Source organism: Harpia harpyja, chromosome 8 (genome assembly GCF_026419915.1).
Source record: "Harpia harpyja isolate bHarHar1 chromosome 8, bHarHar1 primary haplotype, whole genome shotgun sequence".
NCBI classification, from domain to species: Eukaryota; Metazoa; Chordata; class Aves; order Accipitriformes; family Accipitridae; genus Harpia; species Harpia harpyja.
Genome location: NC_068947.1, coordinates 9,647,180 through 9,669,071, shown reverse-complemented (window position 1 = coordinate 9,669,071; position 21,892 = coordinate 9,647,180). Strand labels below are relative to the sequence as shown.

Sequence of the window (21,892 nt, the reverse complement as noted above, 5' to 3'; positions counted from 1 at the left end):
TAGCAACTAATGTACAATTTTTGTAAGTTATTAAAAAACTTAGAAACTTCCTTTTACATTTACTATAATAAAATGTTTACAAATACCAACCACTGTTAAATCTCTGCAATTACTTTACATAAAAAGTAGGTTCTTTTCTATATAATTATTATTAATGTATTTTCTTTTTAATTGCTTGTAATCAGATGAATCCTAGGCAATGGAGCCATATTTCTGAAAGTGCCAAAGATCTGGTACGTCGCATGCTTATGCTGGATCCAGCAGAAAGGATAACAGTATATGAAGCACTGAATCATCCCTGGTTAAAGGTAGTAAAAGCAGCTGTTTACATACCAGTTTCCTCTTCAAGAGAGAAAAAGATTTATTTCTTTTTTTCTTTGAACTTTTCAAAGTAGACATGACATTGTACAAAATGTGTGATAATATGTTTTAAATGCTTTGTAAGATTAGAGCCTGAGATTTTGATAATTGCCAGACTTGAACTGTTGCTTAACAGCAAGAGCAAACTCACTTAGGCATGTTCAGCAGCATCAGAGTATAGGGAGTAGGGCTGCATAGAATAAAGCTTGAAGAAGGTCTTCATGCGTCTTTCTGCGGCTCTCAAACTCCAGAGGAGTAATTTCTGATGTCTTCTTTGCTCAGTTATAACTAGACCTCTTTCATATTACGCATGTAGCCTTGCAGTTTATTGCAGTGCATTATGCTACTTAACTGTGCTGCTTTCTTACATTAGATTCCTGAAATATCCCACCAGAGTGAAGGAAGTAGGTAGTGGTGTGTTGCTCAAAGGCTGCTGTAACTACATAAAATTGTATGGCATCCAGTAATCAACTTATTTTGCAGTGGTGGCAGAATTTACAACACATTTTGAGCCAGTGGAAGAGTAGTTGCTGGAAACTGAAGATTAACAACAGGAGCAGGAGAATATACACCTAGCTTCTCAGTAGTCCCATTAATAGGCTGTGCTAAACATTGGAGTTGGAGAATGATGGGTGTGTTGCAGATTTAAAAGGTAGCAAGTACTGGTTCAGAGCATTGTATTTTCTTTGGCAGAAACTGCTTAATCAACTATTTTTCTTTGTTATCCTCTACTTCTTTTCTGTAGTGTGGGCCCAGGGTAGGGAGAGTCATAATATCATTAACTTAAACAGGGCACTTACTTGGAAAGGGTGCTGTTCTGATGTCTGCTCCTGGGCTGTTTATATGTTCTACATTAGACAAATATTGACCAAAAAAACCAAAACCACAAAAAAAGAACCTTGGAAGCACAGGCTCATATGTTCTTCCCCCAGGTAAATGGTCTAACTCCTAGTGAATGGAGTTGTTCTTCCACTTCTCTGCTTATTTTCTGGCTCTGACACTTGTATTCCAAGCTGCAGAATGGTCTAGCTTATAAAAGGAGGGCAGGAGTGTGCACTCTTGGAGAGTGGTTAAGGCACTCTTCTGAATATTGGGAAACTGTGGGTTCAAACCTTTCCACTCGAAAGGAGCCGAAGTTCTGTCTGTTCATCTGGGGCATACATAGTGCATCAAATATTTCAAAGAGCATAGGAATGGGCACCATGTTTGGGAATCCCAAATGATCATACTCCAGTGACTGAGTTTGTGGTAAACATAGGTGATCTGGTTATACCTGCTTGTAATTTGACTTTTTCCTCACTTTGTGAGCTTACCCATATTTAGATGCCAAAGCAAGGGTTTTGTTGAGGGTTATTTTGGCAGAAAACTTTGCCATTTTTGTTGTTTGAGCAACTAAGCTGATTAGGCTTTTTAAAAAAGATAATTCTGTAATGCAAATATGCAAGTTCTTCCTGTATAGCATAGCACTTTTGATGTCTGTGGTCTCTTTCTGATCTTTCCACTATTTGTTGAAAGACAAGCAAGGAGAAAGATTTAGTTTAAGACAACTTTGTTTCCAAGCTTAGGCCAGCATTCTGTCAGTCAGTCCTCTCTTATTTTTGCCTGTGATAAACTGCCTTCCCTGCTGACTCAGAATTTTCTTCTAAACCATTTATAGACAGCAGCCAAATACAGCATGAGACAGGGACATCTTTAGTGCCATAAAGAGACTGAATTACTTCTGCCAGTGATTTCACTCTGATTCAGGAGATGCATGTGATAAACATTTACATTTAATTAATAAGTGTATGTAGCTTCTGTGATGATTTGGGGCAGGGGAAGAAAGTAGTCAGCGCTGCAAGTTCTACCCCCACTATCTGCTGTTCATTGGCAAATTTTTCATCTGCATCTGCAATGGAGAATTCTTCCTGTAAGCTTGCACCTGGTGTCAGCAGCCATTGAGCTGGCACTTCCTGCTCTGTATCAAGCACCCCTTAAAAGAGTGCTTGACCACATTGCTTCACTGGGATTTGTGAATCCCAAGAAGCAGAACTACTTTGTGCTTGCCAGTTTCAAAGTTCAATACTAGCCACAGACTCACTGACAGCACAAGAGTAAAACAAAAGGCTAGGATCTTAGTACAAAATGGGAAACAAAATTACAAAAATAAAATATCCCTGGCCCAAGTTAAGAATTCTTTCAAAATATCTTAATCCCTCTCAGTTTCTTGAAGTTTTCCTTAACTTGCAACAAATCCTCATTCTCCTTAGGATACTTACTAGCTGGTACATTTCTTGCCTAGTTTCTTAATGTCGAGAGAATATTAAGAGCCTGTATTTAATGTTTCTTTTGTTTTGTTTTTGCGGGGTTTTTTAAGGAGAGAGATCGCTATGCATACAAGATTCATCTTCCAGAAACGGTAGAACAATTGAGAAAATTCAATGCAAGACGAAAACTAAAGGTAAAATGAATGTAGTGTTAAAACAATATAACTGTAACTTGAATTTTGTGTGATACTTTATTCATTTTAAAAGTGCTAAAAGAAATCTATGCTCTGAAGTCAGCAATAAAGTAAAAAGTTGAAACAGGCCTTCACAGTTGTTTATTGCAATGGTGTCTTGTTAAGGGTGTTCCTCATAAACAGCACTTTCTCTTAGGTGGTTTGTATGTCCAGGTAATGCTTTCATTAAAATGTTAGCTAGGACATTTTAGAATATGACCTGTTTTCCTGCTCTAGCGCAATTTCAGATCTTTCCCAGATTTCTTCCTGGGGAGGCCACTATATTTAGTCTCCTGAGAGCTTTTATACCAGTGCTATTTGTTTTCTACCATTTTATCCAAAGCACTGTTCTGCAGAATGTTTCCTGCAATTATTTGTTGTCCATTTTGCCTACTGCCACAACTGTAAGACATTAAAACCTGAGTGCTTAAACTGTAATTTACTTGAAAAAGTAAATATGTCAGAGCAGATAACCATTTTTCTGGCTTTGTAACTTCCCATGTAACACTCATTCTGGGATTATTACATTTTCATATAGATATATTATGGATGTCAAATATCCTAGCGCTGTCAGTGTCAGATTCTGACAATTTCTCAAATAACAACATATTGTGTTGCTTTAAAGCGTGGATTTTTATACTTGCTAAGCCATCCAGTCTAGGTAAGAGGGGAAAGAGCAATAAATTAGTTATTTTGTTTACATTGTACTATGGGAATGTATGCCTCACACTTATTTTTTTTAAATGCTTTCCCATAAAGAATTGTTCCAATGAATCCCCTCGTAAAGAATATATTTACTGTTTATTAGAGTAGTGTATGACCATATCTTCTGTTAGATATGGTCACTGGTACCAGTGAAGCAGAGCTGAAGACTATAAAATTTATTTATTCTTCACTGAGAAGGTCACCACATGAAAGACCTCAGGAGACTGACTGATCCAAGGTGTCTGGAAATGTTTCATTATCCTTCTTTGTGTAATTTAGACTTTGTGGATATTTTTATTCAGGGGGCAGTACTAGCAGCTGTGTCAAGCCACAAATTCAACTCCTTCTATGGTGACCCCCCTGAAGAGCTGCCAGACTTCTCTGAAGACCCCACCTCCTCAGGTATTTTAACAGAAAGTACATTTACTGCAGTCAACCTGTCTTAATTCTATGCTGACTAGAGTACCAAGTATTTACTAATTTCTCCTTTCATAAAGTTGCATATTAAGTTAACATTTAAATGGGAAAGCATAAGTAATTTTCAGTCCTAATGGTGTTAGTGACTGCAGAAAATGAAGAAAATCTCTGCACAATTGTAATTTTCTACAGAAATTCTGTCTGATTTTTTTTATTTGTTGTATGTACATTTAATTACAAATAGTGCTGTAATCTCATATGTATATTACTTGAGTGTAAAAGCTTATTGACATTTTGTCTTGAATTCTTAGGCAGGAGCAAGGTTCTCATACCTTACTAATAGTTATTTATAAAAAGAAGCCATTGAGTACCAGAGTTTCTTGACCTCCTGTTTTAAAGAACAGTATGATTAAGATGTCTCCTCTTGAAAGCACGCTGGACAGTATTTCTGATACTATAACCCAGACCCCCAAATCTTCAGAGACAATACAGGTGCTTCAGGGACCTCCCAACATACTTCAAAGGGGAGGATAATACCTTTGCTGTGCTGTGAGCACCCAGCTAGGCCTTGGGCAGGACAGTGATCTTACTCCAAGCAGTCCTTTTGTCCTCAGCCCATATTCAGGAATTTAAATAACCTGGCAGTCCCTATACTAACACAGTCCTGTCATAGTTATATATCTTAATTTTGATATAACATTACTCACAACATTTGCAGTGCAAAAGTCTGGGTTGTTCTGTCTGATCTAAAATTAGAGTTGGTCTGTCTGATCTAAAAAAAGTTAAATGAACTTTTAAGAAAAATTTAAGGCCAATAGGACTCTCTCTTCTATTTTTCTAAACAACGAAGTAGTACTTGCAGAATATTTTAGCTATACGCTGACTTTACTAGAAGACATTTCAGGAACTTAATTACATGTGCTGAACTGCTGTGTGATAATTCTCTTTCCCAATGTTTTTATAGGTAAGAAAATTACTTACTGACTGCATATGTTAAGTGTTCCTTTTCTGCTCTTTCATATGAGCAAGTAATTTTTATAAATTATTTCAGTGTCATTGATATAGGAATTGGGGGCAATTTCTTTTGGTTGAAATTCTTAAATTTCAATTCTTGGAATTCAAGTTTGAGTACTTAAATTAAAAGGTTGCTTTGTCCTTAGAGATGCACACTGCTCATAATTTCCATAGAAGTGAATGGGAATCTCGGATCATTTATTGCAAATGGGTAATTACAGCCTCATGGCTTAACTTCAGGCAGCCAGCTTTTGAATACTTGATGTACTTGTAAGTAAGGATCCATATATTCTTTTAAAGAAAGAATAAGTTGGTTTTACTTCATCCAGAATTACTTGCAGTGCTTTAATTTTTCTTCACAGCTACTTCCCCCATTTCAATAAAATGAATAGGCCACCAACGTGATTGGCAGTGGCAACTTTCCCAATCTAAAAACTGCAGTTCCTCTTTCCAGTTTCAGTCTGACATCAACAGGGCATGTGTCTTCCTCATAGAGTGATGTAATTGCAGATATCAGTATACAGCAAAGGTACAAGTTTATTTTTTCCGCACACAGAATACATGAATCCAGTACACATGTAAACTCTACAAAATACCTGTGCTGGATCCATTGTTATCTTGTGTTCATCTCTGAAATAACTGAAACAATAGCTTGGATTTCTCAGGGAAGCGTAGTTATTCTCCAAAATAACATTGCTGATCTTGCTGATGGGAGATCGTAGTGATCAGGACACCATACTAACTGGGTAGTTTTCGTGATGTTTCCCTGACTGACTACGTTAGCTGATAAAATTCTTAATATCACAGGATAAACACTGAGGCTTGCAAGAAAAGATACTGCAACTTTCAGCTTCTGAAACTGCTAGATACGGAAATCTATTTTGTTTCCTCTTCAGAAGTACATGAATAAAGGTTTCGAATATTTCTAGCTTGTAAAGATAGGCTCTTTTGATGATTCTAAACTAAACTAGTTTATAGAAATTAGACATAAAACTCTTGAATTGCAGTAGAAGCTTGACTGTCTTAAGGTTATTTAAGTTTCCTTCCTAACACCCTGTAATGTTATTCCAGATCATAAACCCTAATGAAAAGCGTTTAATATTTAAATGTTGTTGCCTATTTAATCCTCCCATAAAATTTCATGAAGCTTATCATTAAAATTAAATGATTTGTCAGAAAGGGGCAAATGTGGAACTCCTACTGAGATAAAGATGCAGAAATATAAATGCTTATTAGGTTATGCAAATTGTATATCCTGTCCTCCTCCAGGTCTTTCTAAACACAGAAACAGAAAATTTCAGTCCTGTCTTTTTTTCCAGATTAATCTAGAGGTGTTCTTCTTCAGAGTTCAGTGAACCTGAGTTTGCTGGAACCTTTGAGCATACTCCTATACCACCAGAGTAATAGCCTGGGATATGAAGGCACTATAGGTAGCAAGTCAGATGAATCACAAAGGATATTCTTGTTAGAGAGCTTTGCAGTGAGGGTCAGCAAATTGCATAACTAAATTAGATGGGAATGAACACAGATAAAGTTCATTTAAAGTCAACCAGGTATTTTTCTGTATACATCTTCCTTTCATTCATACAGAGCGTGCTAATAATTCTTGGTTCCCACAGCTTGTCCTGGGTGATCTATTTCCTCTTTCGTCAGCAACTGTCCTCTGAAGGACTTAACTTAATCCCGCTATCATTCCGTTGGTAACATGGCAGAAGTCAGTCTTGCTGAATTCTGAGAGAGTATGATAAAGGCTTTTAAAATGTTTTGGAAAATTAGGTAAATATTTTTAAACTAAAATATTACTTTACTGCTGATAGGCTGTGTTCAGTAACTTCTTTAGTAAAGCCACTAAACAGCTCAAATGACATCTTGCAAATATTTTTTGCCAGAATGTAAAACTTTTGACTTTCAGGTTGCCTGTCTTCAAGACATTGTAAAATGTCGATTTCCCAAGACAGTGAATGTTTTGGATATTTTTAATATGCTGAAACAAACATAAATCAGAAGTTAGCAATCAGCAGGTCTAAATGCTAAATCTGGCACATGAGAAAAATTGGCCTAGTAGAGAGTATTTGAAGTGGACCATGAAATTAATTAGGTGCCAGAGAAATTCACAGTTTGCTCTCTGCTGCCCTTCCCCATCCAACTCCCTCCCCTCTCCCCTGCCCTCCCTGGCCCTCCTATCACCTGGTTGCACATTAGATCAAGACAGAGGATTTCCTCCGATTGTGTCATATGCTGACCATTTGTCCCCTAACAGAGAGTACAGAGGTATAATTTTCACGTTTTTTGATAAGAATGCCTCAGGCTGCAGAATGAACATCACCAGGGTAAAACTTTTAATTTTTCCTCCTTTTGCTTCTTCAGCTCCCCCATTCTGCAGCAGCCCAAGGAAAGGCTGTGGAATTGTTTGACATTTTGACTTGGGAAGCTGAATTCAGGAAGACCTTTTAGTTTACTTTGGAGTTTTAAGTAGATTCAGGATGTTTAATTTTTTAGGCCAACAGTTAGAAAAGCCCGTAAATTGAAGAGGTTTTTATAACTTTCTGTTTCCAAAAACCTTTTTGTAGCCACATTTTCAGAACTACTGAGTCAGTGTTGGAGTTAAGCCAGTGGATAGTCCATAGTCTTTGGAAACCTGCATAACTGATTTTTAGATTAAAGCAAACCTTACCTTTTGGCTAAAGGACTTTCCTCTGTAATGCCTGCTTGAATTGCTTGGTTTAGTGTGCTCATATTCTGAAATGTGACTAACAGGTTTCAGGCTAGCTTTTTGCTGCAAGCGGTTCTAGATTCCTGTAAGGCATTTTATGATGCTGTGTTTCGGTTCAACCACAGAGAAAGCACAGCAGCATATTTTATAAGAGACTGACCAAATATACATATGTAGCCTAGGCAAACAAATAGCACTGTTGCAGTACTTCCTGAACATTTATGTGCTTTCTGAGCTCTGTGGTAACAGTGTAAGGTGGTGAACAGCAGTGTTTTTGCATTGCACAGAAAGCAGGCACATTTAGTCTATGTCAGTGTTTCTAGTTTGTTTTCTCAAACTGCAAGACACAAACTTCATATGGCATTTTTACAAATGCATTTTGCTATTTTGTCTCAGGGTTTCTGTATATAAATTGAAATTTTCATTCTTTTTTATCTTGTTAGACTCTATATTGTCATATCAAATGAGAAATTTTTAACAGTATGAGATCTTGATTTTCAAATTTGAAAGTAATAATAATGGGAAAAAAGCTAAATCTGGTAGTCTTTCAGAGTGAGATCAAACAGCAAATGTATGGCCAAGTTGTAAAATCCCTGTTTCCAACATACGTGGAAATAACTTAACTCACAATTTAGTGAGTGGTTAGTAGTTTTATGGGATTTAGATTCCATGAAATATGGGCAATATAAGCCCATATCTTAAAAACAATCGGTCTCATGGACACAAGGAAGAAAAAGAAATATTGTTGTTACACAAAAATTACCTATGATTTTGTAAATATTTGCAAAGGGTCCTGTGTAACATTTTTCAGTATGAGTGCTTGGGGAAAAAAAATTACATTCACCTTATAATTTACTGTTATTAAATCCTTATCTAGTATTACAGGTATAACTGACTATCAGTTTTGAGATCACAAGTTTGAGTGTTTCCAATACTCCATTATTATCTTTATGATTTTTCAGCTATTTAATCTTTGTTCTGGTACGTTTAAGTACAAAAACTTTTAAGTATATAAAGCCACTGTAAATTAAAATCAGTAATAAAGTGATTGTATTTCTAAATGGTTCTCATAATGGTTGTCACTGCAACTTTTGTAAAAAAATTGATTTCAATATAATATTGCTAAATTCTAGCTAGTAAATATATTAATTAATATGATGTTATGCTTTGTTTGCAGTATGTTGAAATAGTTTGTCAGTTCAGCTCTTAAAATATTCTTACTTTAAGTCATTTTTTGTCCACGAGTTTTTTAAAATAGTTTAACCAATGTTGAGAGAAGTCTGGTATTATAGATACCTAACACCGCGTACATGTGCTACCTTCCCATTGCCAAGTGTTTGTTTTCCTCCCATCCCAGTCGCAAGTTGCATTTGCTTCACACATAGAAACCATATTAAAAAAAAAGGGGGGTCCTGTCACTTTGTTCATACTATTTTGTGGCTAAACTAGTGTGCTAGGTTGCAGCTTTATAAATCGCTTGTTCTGAAATCTTCATACTGTTTGTTGTTTGTCCAAATGCTGCCTTCCTACTAGGACTTCTAGCAGCAGAAAGTAGGTATCCCTTTGTTTTCCTTTAAGGCATATCATTCAGCTATGGTGTGTGTCTTTGCATGTTTAAAAATCAGCTTTCTTCTCTTCTCTTTGCTATTTTCAGTTTTAATACTGCCTGTTCAAGAAAAATAGCCTGTATGTTTTTGACTAAATCTGTCTATAACTTTGAAAGTATAATTACCCAGAAGTAACACGATTTCCAGGGAATTCTGAAGATTCTAGTATAGAGGCAGTATTAAAATTACCTGGCTTTTTGTTGTCAATATTTGCAACACAACTGAAATAAATTTTAATTTTCATTAAATTAATAAAGGATAAAATGGTTTGGTTTTGTGTTTTAGTTCCAAAATTAATGTTTTCATGGACTAATGGGCCTTTTTCTCGTCACACTAAATATATACTATAATATTAGTCATGTGTTATTTTCTTGCTATACCCTTGCATGAAATTTCTTGGTCATTCTGTGTTGATGTGATACGTGATATATGCATATGCATTGTGTATATGCATACACCTGATTTAAATAACTATCCAGTATGTGTCTCCTTAATGAAGGAATATTATTGACATGTAGGGAGGAGGTTCAGCTGCAAGTTAGCTGCACACTTCATCAGAGACTGAAAGCACAAGCACTTCTAAAACCTGCAGACTACACTAGACAGAGGAGAAGGTGTGAAATTCTAGACCCTTTGACACAAACCGCAACCATTTCAAAACCAACAAACTCAGCAGCTCAAAACACAAGCTATAAAAAGTGGGGTTTTTCCTGCAGCATTTTAAGATTCGTAGGCTAACAGTTCTTCTTCCGTCCTATGTCAGGGCAGCAAGACATATGTCCCTGTCTCCATTTCTGATCAAAGTCATGGATTTTGTTGTTGTTGTTTGGTTTATTCTTTTGACCTTATAGGTTGTGGGGGATGTTGTTCCTTGTCCTCCTATTTCCCTGTCCCAGAATGCCTGTCCAGTAATACGAGAGTGAGAAATCAGTGGATTTTTATGTAAAATTTTTGCAACAGTATTATTTTTATACAGTTGTAGGGAAAAAAGAAATCTCACACAGAGCCCCTGCCACTGATTTTTGGTTTTCATTTGTGCATAGAGACTTTCTTCAGTAAACCTACTGACTGATAGAGTGTGCTGCCCTCGTACTGGTCAGAAGAGGGTTTCCATATATTTTTGCAATAAGGAAGAAAGTATCTAAAGAAGTAATAGTGAAGGGCATTCATTTGTTAAAATTCTTATTTGTTTAGTTGCATGTGAGCGTGCTACCTGTAAGGTGTGGGTCTGGTCTGAAAAACAATACCTTCTCAGCACGTATTTCTTTACCACCACACTAGACTGCCTTCTGTGGTATCTGTGGCTAGTTTTACAGTGAGAGATAACTGGGAAAAGGAATTGACAAACTTTGTGTAAAGGTCCCGAGTATGGAGACAGGAGAAAGCTGGAGACCTGCATACACACAGTGCCCCTGTGTGTGCAGAATAAAACGAAGGCTGTTTTCAAAATCAAGCATCAGTTTCTCCCTGCCCCTTCCCCCCCCCCCCTTTGCCCTCACCCCCTCCTTTTTTTGTATTTCCATATATAGTACTCTCCTCTGCATTCCTGCTTCTGTTTAGGAACACTTTATCTCTTGTTTTCTCTCTCTTTTTTTTTTTTTCCTTTTTATTTTGTTTGGTCTTTTCCTCTTTCTCCCTGTTTTTCTCTGCTGCACCTATTTCCTTTGGTTTTCTCTGACTTTTACATGCCTTTCTTTCCCTTCTTGTATTCCATAGGTATTCTTAACTTCTTTGATTTAGTTGTAAATCCCAATACCCTTCAATCGCACCAACTGCCTTCTTTCTGAAGTTTCACTGTAGTCTCCATAAACCTCCATCTTTCTAGTTGTCTCCCTAGATTCTTCCTCATTTATATATATATAAATGTGTATATATATATTATTACTGTCTTAATCGCTTCCCAGTAGCATTCACAGAACTGTGTGCATGTAGGAGCATGTAAATTAAGAGAGTGTCTAAACTTGGCTGTTTGGTTTCTGTCCAAGAAGGAAGAAGTCATCAAACTCTATATAGCTCAAATTTGAGGAGGATAGAGTCCTTACTTGCCTTTCACTTTAATTACACTGTTGCGTATATATGTGAAACATGTATCTCCCACCTTATTTTAAGCTATTATAGGCATATATATACACATGGCTTGGCTGTCATCCGTTCTTACAGAGATAGTTTCTCTGGAATATAGTGAAAAACAAAGAGCAACAAATTACTGTGTGAGGTTACAGGCATCTCAACTCCAGTGGTTCTTGCAGATGTGGTTTAAAGTGATGAAGAGCATCTGGTACTCACCTGGCTTTCTCTTACATCTAAGAAGTTACATCAGCACAAGTAGTGGAAAGATCCCATCTCTGTAAAAGATTCTTTTCTCGCCTTTAATGGAAACAGCATGTGTTTAGTTTTTATAATTATGCTGATATTGAGCCTAGATTTTCATGTTTCGCTAAAGTGAACAGTTTTAAATGTGTACGTGATTGTTATTTGAAAACCTCAGCTGACAGACACCCCATCATTTCCACAGCATTTTGATATAGTGCTTAATTACCTAATGTGTTAAAGATTTATGCCTTGTGTTTTTAGGGTATCGTAATCAGATGCCAGCAAAACAAAACTACTGGAGGCACTGATTTATACAGTTATCACTAAATACATCATTTAAAGGTATAAGTGTGGCTGGAGTCTTAAAGCAGAAGCAACGTGAAAAATAATAAAATCCACGCAACTTGAATCTCACATTACAGAGTTGGTAAAAATTATCTCATTGTCACTTTACCAGATGTGCTCTATCAGAATCTAATAATATTTATAAGATATTTTTTCTGAAAATAACTGCACTTCATAATAATGCCCATGCTTGTTTTTTGTGAGATTGTACCCAGTGACTTCATTTAGTGACTCTAATATTTGATCTCTCTAAAATCTAACAATTTTGGATGGTTTTTCTTCTGTCCTTGCTGTATTTGCTAGCTTCAGATCTCTTCATAAACAAAGTGAAATGCAAATCCTACCTTCTGAAATGCCTGTGCTTTGAGAGCCAGGATTGTTTTTTAATTTCATTTCCAGTGGCTGCACACAAGAAGGCAGCCAAGAGATGAAGTTAGGAGAAATCAGCTTGTGTTGATTGTAGATTGACTGCCATAAGGACTGAATTGTGATATATAGAGAAATTGCAAATAGCAGCTAAGCTTTGGTTAGTCATTTAAAAACCACTGTAAAATCTTCAATGAATAGTTACTTACCTATTTGTACAACATAAAGAATAGTTGAAAAGCCAATCCAAACTAAGGTAGTTTATAAGAATGAACGGGATTATAATGAGTGGTTGGTGTCAGGAACTTAATTTTATACCATTCTACAAATCTAAGGGGTTTGCATTTTGTCAGTGTCTGTCTAATAAAAATATGCTATTATTATAATGGTTGTTATAAGGTCTTCTGCAGAGTCGTTTCCTGGAATACTAATTGCAGGAGACTTGCAAAAAGGTCACGGGTTTATAGTTTTGTATTTAAACAAGGTCAGGCTTCCTCTAACAAGTTTTCATTGCTCAGAGGAGGGTTTATGACTGACAAAGACTTAAATGGGCATTTGTAATCTTCAATATTAAAAGAATAAAACAAAGAATTCTTTTACCCTCTCTCAGAATGTGTTTGTAGTCAGAATGTAGTCTTTGCATTTTGCAGCAAGATGTAAGTCTTTTTACCTGAACACTCTTTTATTCATATACTGTCGCAGATCACTGCTGCATGAAAAGAAGCTCGTAATTCTCTGTACTGCCTGCTGCATAAGAGAGGAAGTCAATTGTACCTGCCTTGTTTGCTGAGCCTTGGAAAAGCAAACTTTTGGTGTGTTTTGTGGTGGAGACATATTACTATTGGAGAATATGTAGGCAATACATGGAATAGTGTTTTAAAGATTTCTTTTCTTTTATTCTCTTCTCTCCTCTTCTGCGGAGAAGTAAGCAACTCCCGCCTACCTCTAAAGTTCAGTTTCCCTAGCCAAACCACCTGTTCCAGATGAGAACAACTAGATGCCAGAATGTAATAGCAGCACTATTTTACCAAAGCTTCGTCTACTTGCAACTTGATGAACCAGTGTCCCTACCAACTTCAGGTAGTATTAAGGGCACTGTATGAGAACTACAAAGACTCTAGAGATAGAATTTAGCTGTAAGAGAGAACTACTTACGAATTGCCATCTCCATAAATGAGGTAACAGAACCTGCAGGAAATACCTATGATAACTTTGACTACACATTGGGTGAAGAAATAATCCCAAGTTATTGCCTTATAAAGCAAATATGTCTAACTGACAAATAACAGATCTGCCTCTGTAGGCAGAAAGCTACTCAGTTTATCTCCATCGTCTTAGAAGCAATTTGATGTCATCCTTAAGAAGTCATTCCAGTAACTATGAAAACATTTCATGTACTAGTACTGACTGCGGAAGACTGTCATAAGCATTCTGACTTTTTTTTTTTCTTTTTAATATAGTGAGAGCCCATAGTTTTCAACTTTTCAGAGTTGTCAGCCCCAAGGAAACTGTGAATAGTTGCAGCCATCCTTTCTTAGGTGGTCTTGTGGGAATACAAGAAAGATAAGGTTGTGTGCATGGCCCAGAGTCACTGCTCATTTGCACACCGAGAACATTTGTGCAATTACAGTAGGATCCACAGTTACCACAGTCTTCTCACAGAGCCATGTTTGGTGTGGATTTTATTACTATTACTGTGGAGAGGAGTCTTCTACTTGTATCACTGGAATTAAAGGTTTCCTGTGCAATTGTATGTATATATTTTTATAGTAACTTAAGGTGCAGGGTGAGATTCATATCACCTAAGTGGTTGGGGCTACTTGAAAGTTCAGTGGCAGTAAGCAGCATTTTCTAACAAAGTTTACTTCAGGGAGTCTTAAAAGAAACAAACAAAGCCAGTCAAGTTAGTCAACTTCCTTTTTTTCCTGGCTTCCTAATATTTATGCATCATTCTGGTTTTTATATTTATGGATTCTGTCTGTAACTGCTACAGACCATGAGAAATCTGAGCTTTTAGATTGTATGACTGTATAATAACTCAATTCCTTCCTTTATCATCTATGCTGAGGCTAAAATGGGTGCATTTGCAATGATGAAAAGAGATTAAATCCTATTTCTGGAGGATACAAGCTTTAATTATAAATATTGAGTGTTTTTACACTTTCCCTAAAGATTAGAAATTTAGCTTAAATATGATAGAATATGAATCTCTTTAGAGACAGGTATGCTGTAAAGATTGGTTAATTTATTTTATGTAGTATCTTTTATCTGAATTTAAAACTCTTCTGAAAGGTACTCTTAGACTTTTAACCAGATGTCTGTAACAGAGAGAGTTGAGGTGTTTACAAAAATGCCTGCAGAATTGTTCTATCACTTTTTTTATGCAACGACATGCTGTCAGTATATTGCTACTATGCCATTTTCTCATGCAGGTGCCTGTTGTTTGTAAATGCATGAAAGACAGGGCAGTAGATGCAGCATAAAATTATAGGTAAAAAACCATAAGGTAGAACTGTGATTTTGAGGGATTAGCAAAGTCACTGTCAGAACTTCTCATCAGATTTGTTAAGGATATTCTTGGAAACTTTCTTTTTTAGCCATCTATTCAATGTGACCAATGGACAGGAGAAAAAAGACCTAATGAACAAAGCTTAATATTTTGCAATTCCCAGATATTCAAAAGGTTATTGAGAAGCAAATATTAAAAAATAGTAACATTTATTTCTATTTGAAAGACCTCAAAGTATTCCACAAAATAAAATTCCCAAAGTAAATAATACTGTAAAATAAATAATGTGGTGGTCCAGAGCATTCAGTGTGTCACAATAATACAGCGCTGCAGACAACTTTGAACATGCTTCTCATTGGTTCTGGTTTTGGCTCAAGCTTTAGTGGTTATGAGCAACATTGAGCAGTATTAGAGACTCTTAACATGTCCAAGTCTCTGAAGTGAATCTTATCCTGAGTTTTCCTTAAGCAGTCCAAATACACAGAAAGAGCTTTGAACCCAGAAAGCGAAGTTTTGCTAGAAAAGAAAATAATTAATTTAAACTCTGGGCATGACAAGAATAGAAATAAAAAAGAGAATTCTAACAAATTTCCTTCTGCCAACTGCATCCTGGAAAGTCAAGCACTTTCCTTCAGGCTTGAAGATCTCTAAGTTCATCAACTTTTAACTGACATACTGAAAATGTTAGAAGAAACTCAGTGCACAGTCCCTTTTGGGTCCCTAGGTAATGGTTTTCTTCCTTGCCTTTGAGGCTTAGCTGTGATCTCTCCATGCTCTTACCAGCAGATTCCCAGTGCCTGTATTTTCTCAGGTTTCCTGCAGTGTCTCCCAGTGTGGAAGCTGTGGCGCAGGCAGAGGAATACGGACAGTTCCTTCCAGCTGAGCATGCTTATTCATTATCAAAGACAGAGCAGTTTTTTCTCTTCATCAGTGCACCTGACCCCATGTGCAGCAACTACAATAAGGCAAACCATTAGTTTTACTTGCTGACCAGCCACTGCTTTTTTAAAGGAGCATAAATCAATACATCAGTTGGAAATAAGTAGTCAGACACATTTAATGGGAGAGGACTAAGAAGTCTTATTGCTCCTGAGCCATGAGTTGTGATGAGGGGAATACTGTTGTTCTTAACCTTGGTGTACAAGGAACTGTGAGGAGAATCCTAGGTTGAGATTTGTACTAAATGCAATGCAGGAGTTTCTGGACTTGTAACTTACTCATCCTTCTAAGCCATGAGGTCTCAAGTCTTCTATAGTAGTTTTTGTGTATTTTGTTATGTTTATTCCAGTTTTTCAAGGTTTTCAGAGAAATAAGTGAATTTAACCTTTTTCCTTCTGTGGTTAAGAGGGGGTTGGGCTTTTTGTTTTTATTACATTCTGAAAATGCAATAGATTACAAAAGGGTTTGAGTTAAGGAAGGCTGGTAAGAATTGTTCATACAGTGGAGGATGGAATTTCAAGAAATACAGCCATTTTTTAGATATTATCTATCTCGACAAAAGGACACTGGCAAATGAATTAAGTAAACAGAATAAACATATTAAGGAGAAATTAGTGAAATACAGAATGTGTAGAATTCTGTATCCAGAATTAAGAATTTATTTATGAAAAAGCATTCAGCAGTTCACTGTCAGACACCAGCATTTTTGTAGACCACTGGATATGCTACCATCTTTCCAGATGCTTGTACCACTGTGGAAAAACTGAAGACATGGGCTGTGGGTGTTTAGATAAGCCAAAGTTAGCATTCTAGTAATGCACACAAGTGGCAGCCACCACTGATATCTGATTTGTAAAACAAGTTGTTACACAAGGAACCAATATGGGCTGGTTTACTGTGGATTTGTGTTGTGTTTCTGTAACCTCCCCTGCTGTGAGTTCAACTCTCCTCATGGACTTCCACCTTCCATAATGCCTCCTGCTTCTCCTTTTTGTCCTCATATCCCTCGCTTCTCTTTTCACCCTTATGCCATATAAAAATCATCCCCATCTTCCTCTGACCCAAAACAATCCACTGGTCAAAAGGCAGCAAGTGCTATAACTGGGTCTGAGATAACTAAGCAAGCAGAACAAACAGAACAAAAACCGGAGCTCATGTTACAGCCTTTTTTTTCTCCTCCGGAGGACACAGCAGTCAGATCTTTCTTTCTCTTCCTTCCTCTATCCAGATGCTGATTTTAAAAGAATTTGTGAAAATGTTGCTTCTTTCAAATTTTTACTGATTTGGAATATGTATTTGAAATTGGCCAGCAGTTAAAAAAGTGAAAAAAGAGAAGGTTGGGGTGAGAATGGTGAGGACAGGCAGTTGGGCAGATAATCCAAGTAACTTCATAAGACAGCATTGGAAACCAGGCTAAAATAGAACAAAGCTAAGCTTAATAAAAAAGAGTTTTAACCTCTCTTCAGTTAAACCATTTCTTATGTATAATTACACTATATATGGGCACTGTTGATATACATAAAGTTTATTCGGTGAGTTTTCCTGTAAAAACTCCAGCTTTCTGAGGTTCCTGTTCCAGTTTTACCAGATGAAGTGAAAGTTTCCTTTTCCAAAGTTCAGTTTACTGTGAGTCTTTGCTTTATTGATCTTTATTCTTTCTTTTTTTTTTTTCCTGTTTATTGCCCCATAGGAGCAGTCTCACAAGTGCTGGACAGCCTGGAAGAAATTCATGCACTTACTGACTGCAGTGAAAAAGACTTAGATTTTCTTCACAGTGTTTTCCAGGATCAGCATCTTCACACGCTACTAGACGTAAGTTTTCTGTGATAAACAATTTGAGTGCATTTCTGTGTCTGTTGTTCATTGGATAATGTTTTGTTTTATCCCGAATATATTCTCTGTTATTGTTTCATACCAAAATGAATTTATTTAGGTGTGGAATGTCACAATCAACTAGCACTGTACACAAAAATACATTCTAGGACTATATATACAGAATATTTTAGAATATGTAAGTGCTTAATGACTTGGTTTGAATTAATAGCTTTGCTTTAAAATATTTTATCATAATAAGCTTTTTTCTTTTGGTAAGGGCTGGATTATATTTTTTATTTTAAATGTGACTTGCAACTTTATAACTGTGCAGAGTCATTCCTTTTTTATTATTTTTAAGTAATGTAATTATCTTAGACCAGTTCTATGGATATTCTTACAAGTACGACTTTTTTGTGTGAAACACCTAGGTATGCTTGTTTCTGTCGTATACTTGAACACAGCATGTAATAGGCTCAGTCATTTACATCTGTATTATTCTGTGGTTCGTGAGAGCTATTACTCCATAAGACAGCAGGGGGTGTTTCACAAGAAAGTGTGCAAAAATTACAAAGCTAGAAGATTCAGGTTAGTGCTCCTGGTAGGCATAATCAGGACTTGGTTGCCATTTCTTCACTGTCTATCTGTAAGCATAGTTCATTGTCTGGCTACACATACAGATCAACTGTGATATCAGATGGTTCACAGATTTCTTTTTCTTCCAGAAAACTAAAGCTCTCTATTTTGCAAAATAATTTTAAAAAGCAAGTAGTCTGGTGTTTGAGAGAAAAATGCCTGCACGCTACTTATCTTTCTGTGCCTTGAGGACTTCCTCTTTTCAAAGTTTCTTGTTATCTTGTCACATGCAGAAATCCTATTTATATTTCCCAATAGTTTTTTAACCAAGCAGGCCTAAGAAGCAAATACATTGTACTTTCTCCAAAACTGTGTGAGTTTGGGAAAACATACGTATAGTTTTGATGTAGAAGGATTTGCTGAACTTCAACTGTCTGCAAAAACAGGGACCTTCAGCATCACTGCAGGCTTACACTTCATCCCTCACATTGAGTGCCAAGACCCTCATTGAAGGACAAATTCAAAAGCATATCATGCTGTCATTGATTTCTGTGTCTACACAGTATTGGGGTCTAAAATAAAGGTGAAAAAGCAGCAGAAAAAACTTTCCCTGATTTTTTCTGGGATATATGGATACTCCATGTTGAAGACAGAGGACTTGCCTTCAGGCAAGACAAACTTTTTCTAAAGCAATCTACACATTCCACTGAGAAAAAACTTACGATGGAACCAGATCCACAGGCATAGGCTATGTCCACATTAGCAAGTACTACAACATAACAATAACAGATCTGTAGAGCAAAGCAGTTGACACTGAGGACCCAGTGTCAACAATTCTTACACTAGGTATACCGCAGTCCTATGGACTGAATAACCACTGGTAGGTGAACAGCATCTTCTATTTTAGTGTCATTTGAGAGTAAATATGCTCTGGTAACGCTGTACAATGAAAACAAAAGAATGGTAGGTGGGCATAATCAGAAGATTCATTTCAAAAATGCACTCCTGAATCAAACCAAAATGCTCATGTGACCATATAGATGATGACCGTTCTACTACTATGTCTTAAATTTAACAGCTTGGATACCTCAGTGAATATCACAAATCTAACAAGATGTCTCTGCTTTTTACCCAGTGAAAGACACACAGCAATAGGAGTCATTCCAGCTATCTGATCTGCAGGTAGATGATTATGGCTGTAGAAACTTTAAAGAGTTTCTGAAAAATTTTTGAATGCTTTAGTTCCTATATGCAGCTTTGCAAGGGTATGACCTGAATGTAAATGGTGCCATAGTTCCTTTGGTGTCCAAACTCTTTAAAATGTAGTAGATGATTTGTACACTTCTTACAGTTTTTTTAGTGATTGGTGAATAGTGGGCCACCTGGATTCTGTGCATCCTTCAAGTTTAAAAGATTGAAATCCACACATACTTCCTTCCAGAAGAGGACCCAGCTGCAGGGTTCTGAACTGGCCTGTATGGGAACATAAGCCTTCTGGTAAAGCTTCCCCACAGCATAGCTGCCTGTATGACTTGAGGAACCAGAGATAGCTGTTACGTGATGAGGTCATTGCTCTGGCACAAGACTCTACAGTTCTAATCTTTGTTCTCGATAACTATTTATGCATTTTACATTAAACAGTCATTGCAGAAAATTATACGAAGCATACAGGAAGAAGGGATTCAGAGTTCATGGCTTTCCTAAATTGCATCTCCAACAACTCATCTTGCAATTTGCACTAAAATATGAATCTTTTTTTTCCAGTGTAAGTTCTTCTAGCTTGTGTTCCAGATGCTTAAATTGCTCTGTCTTTTTATATTGCACGCTGCAGTATAGAAAGGTGGTCAGATAATAGGAACGAGAAATATAAATCTGGACAGGAAGATAACAGCATGACTGTAACAAAAAGAACCAAAACACTTGTGTCACTCGTGCAGAAAGGTTTTAGATATTTATTAACCATTATTATGTTGTCATATAACTTCTTGGGCTTTGGTAAATCAGATGGCCTTAGCTTTAAGTATTTAGCCGTATGACAGGTCTGCCAGACATTAACCCACTCTTCTGCAATACTTTTACTTTTTTCTGTTCTTTAGAGTACCAGTCTGGTTCATAGTACTTCGCTAATGATCTATTATTTCTGTAATGGTCTGCTGTAGCCTTTTAAACAAGAAAAAGCTGCAATGAATTCATACCATTTTACCATTCTTTTATTTAAAAGTCATGGTCATTCTCTTAGACAGAAAGGGATAAATGCACACTATAATAACATATTTGTGAGAACAAAATGCTATCAAAAAGCATTTTTGTTTTATTATGCTATGTAGAAGGGGGATGATAGAATCTTCCAAAAAATACTTTGATTAGAATAATACAAAATAAAGTTCTAAAAGATTGCAATGTCATGAAATACATATTTGAAAGACTGATGCAAGTTACAGACAGTATTATTTGAAAGGGTAGCTTTTTCATCTCAGTAACATATGTGGGAAATTGATTTCTGTTTATGCATTGATACTATTCCAGTTTCTCTCAGAAATCTGAAAAAATCATCAGTTGTACTTGGATGAAGTTCTGTCAGGGAAACTGTTTACTCCTCTCAGAGTATTTGAGGTTAATGAGGCCGCCAGAACAAGTCACCTGTAAAGCATTGCATTCCACTAAGTAGGAATTTTCTAATCTGTTGTGAAGTTGTGGCTGTCACTTTGCCTTAAAACTACTGTTCCTCTTCCTTGGACTTTTTCCACAGTTAAATTTGTTCTCATGTTCCTACTCTTTCTCAAGACTTATCCTTATTTTTAGATTAAGCACATGATGATAGATCACATCTACTGCTGAAATACGTTCTTTTGCTTCTGAACTAACTTTTTCTGAAAGTAAAAAAAAAAGAAAGGACAATCTTTGTGTTAAGAGTGCAAGTTACCCATGTGTTGTTTTTTTCAGGTATTACAGATCACAAAATAAAAGTCCTCTTTCTGAGTAATTCATTAACTTAAATGTTATGAGGACAGGCGCCTCTGAAGGCCATAGAAGGCAGGGTTCCTGTCATCCCATTGATTGTTTTTAATTGATTCATTTCTGTATGTCTGTTTAGATAGCTATTTTAAGACTCTCTTCCACTATTTGGGTGCCAAAGCTGTTCAAAACAAGGGGAGAAAAGGTGCCAACTACTTACAAAATAATTTATATTGACTCTGTGCCAAATCCTGCAATACACCTGATGTGGGTTTATTGAATAGCTGCATTGTGTGTTTTTTTCATAATTTTACACATTCCTTCTGTTGTGTTGAGTGTTTCTTCCTTCACAAAAGTTACATGGTACATTATTAAAAACTTAATTTTGTTTACTGGGGAGAGTAAAGAAAAGGGCCTTCTAGGAACAACCATTTAGAAATATTCACCACCTAAAAAAAAATGTATTGTTTAATAATTGAAAGAGTAGCTTTGGGTTGGACAGATTTTTTTTTTTTCCTCGCTTCTGTTAGAAATGTGATGATCAAAATTTTGGTGAATGCTGTAGGACATTCCTGTGTGTGAGTTGGAACTGTCTGGGCTTATGCCTATATAAAGCTTTATAGATTGTTTCATTTTGATATCCAATTTAGATCATAAAGAATGTAATAAAGTTAAGTAAAGAATATAAATAACTTTATGGAAAAACAGAGTTAAATTTAAGTAGTGAAACAGCTTTTTATTACCACTGACAGATTTTTAGAAGCCTTATCAAATGCTTGAAT

The 21,892-nt window shown here is 36.3% G+C and overlaps 1 protein-coding gene across 23 annotated transcripts in view; it reads left to right on the top strand.

Moving 5' to 3' along the window:
* Positions 1–21,892, top strand: part of CASK (calcium/calmodulin dependent serine protein kinase) — a 245,745-nt gene that overhangs the window by 161,757 nt on the left and 62,096 nt on the right. For 17 of the 23 annotated variants that reach the window (XR_008236412.1, XM_052795144.1, XM_052795141.1 and 14 more), the window contains 5 exons: positions 186–308; positions 2,717–2,800; positions 3,847–3,946; positions 9,222–9,239; positions 17,458–17,579. Coding sequence is in view for 22 of the 23 variants with exons in the window: in XM_052795144.1 (XP_052651104.1) it covers positions 186–308; positions 2,717–2,800; positions 3,847–3,946; positions 9,222–9,239; positions 17,458–17,579 (447 nt within the window). In the remaining variant the exon portion in view is untranslated. The remainder of the gene's footprint in view (positions 1–185; positions 309–2,716; positions 2,801–3,846; positions 3,947–9,221; positions 9,240–17,457; positions 17,580–21,892) is intronic. The other 6 variants (XM_052795149.1, XM_052795146.1, XM_052795138.1 and 3 more) reach the window with 1 other exon arrangement.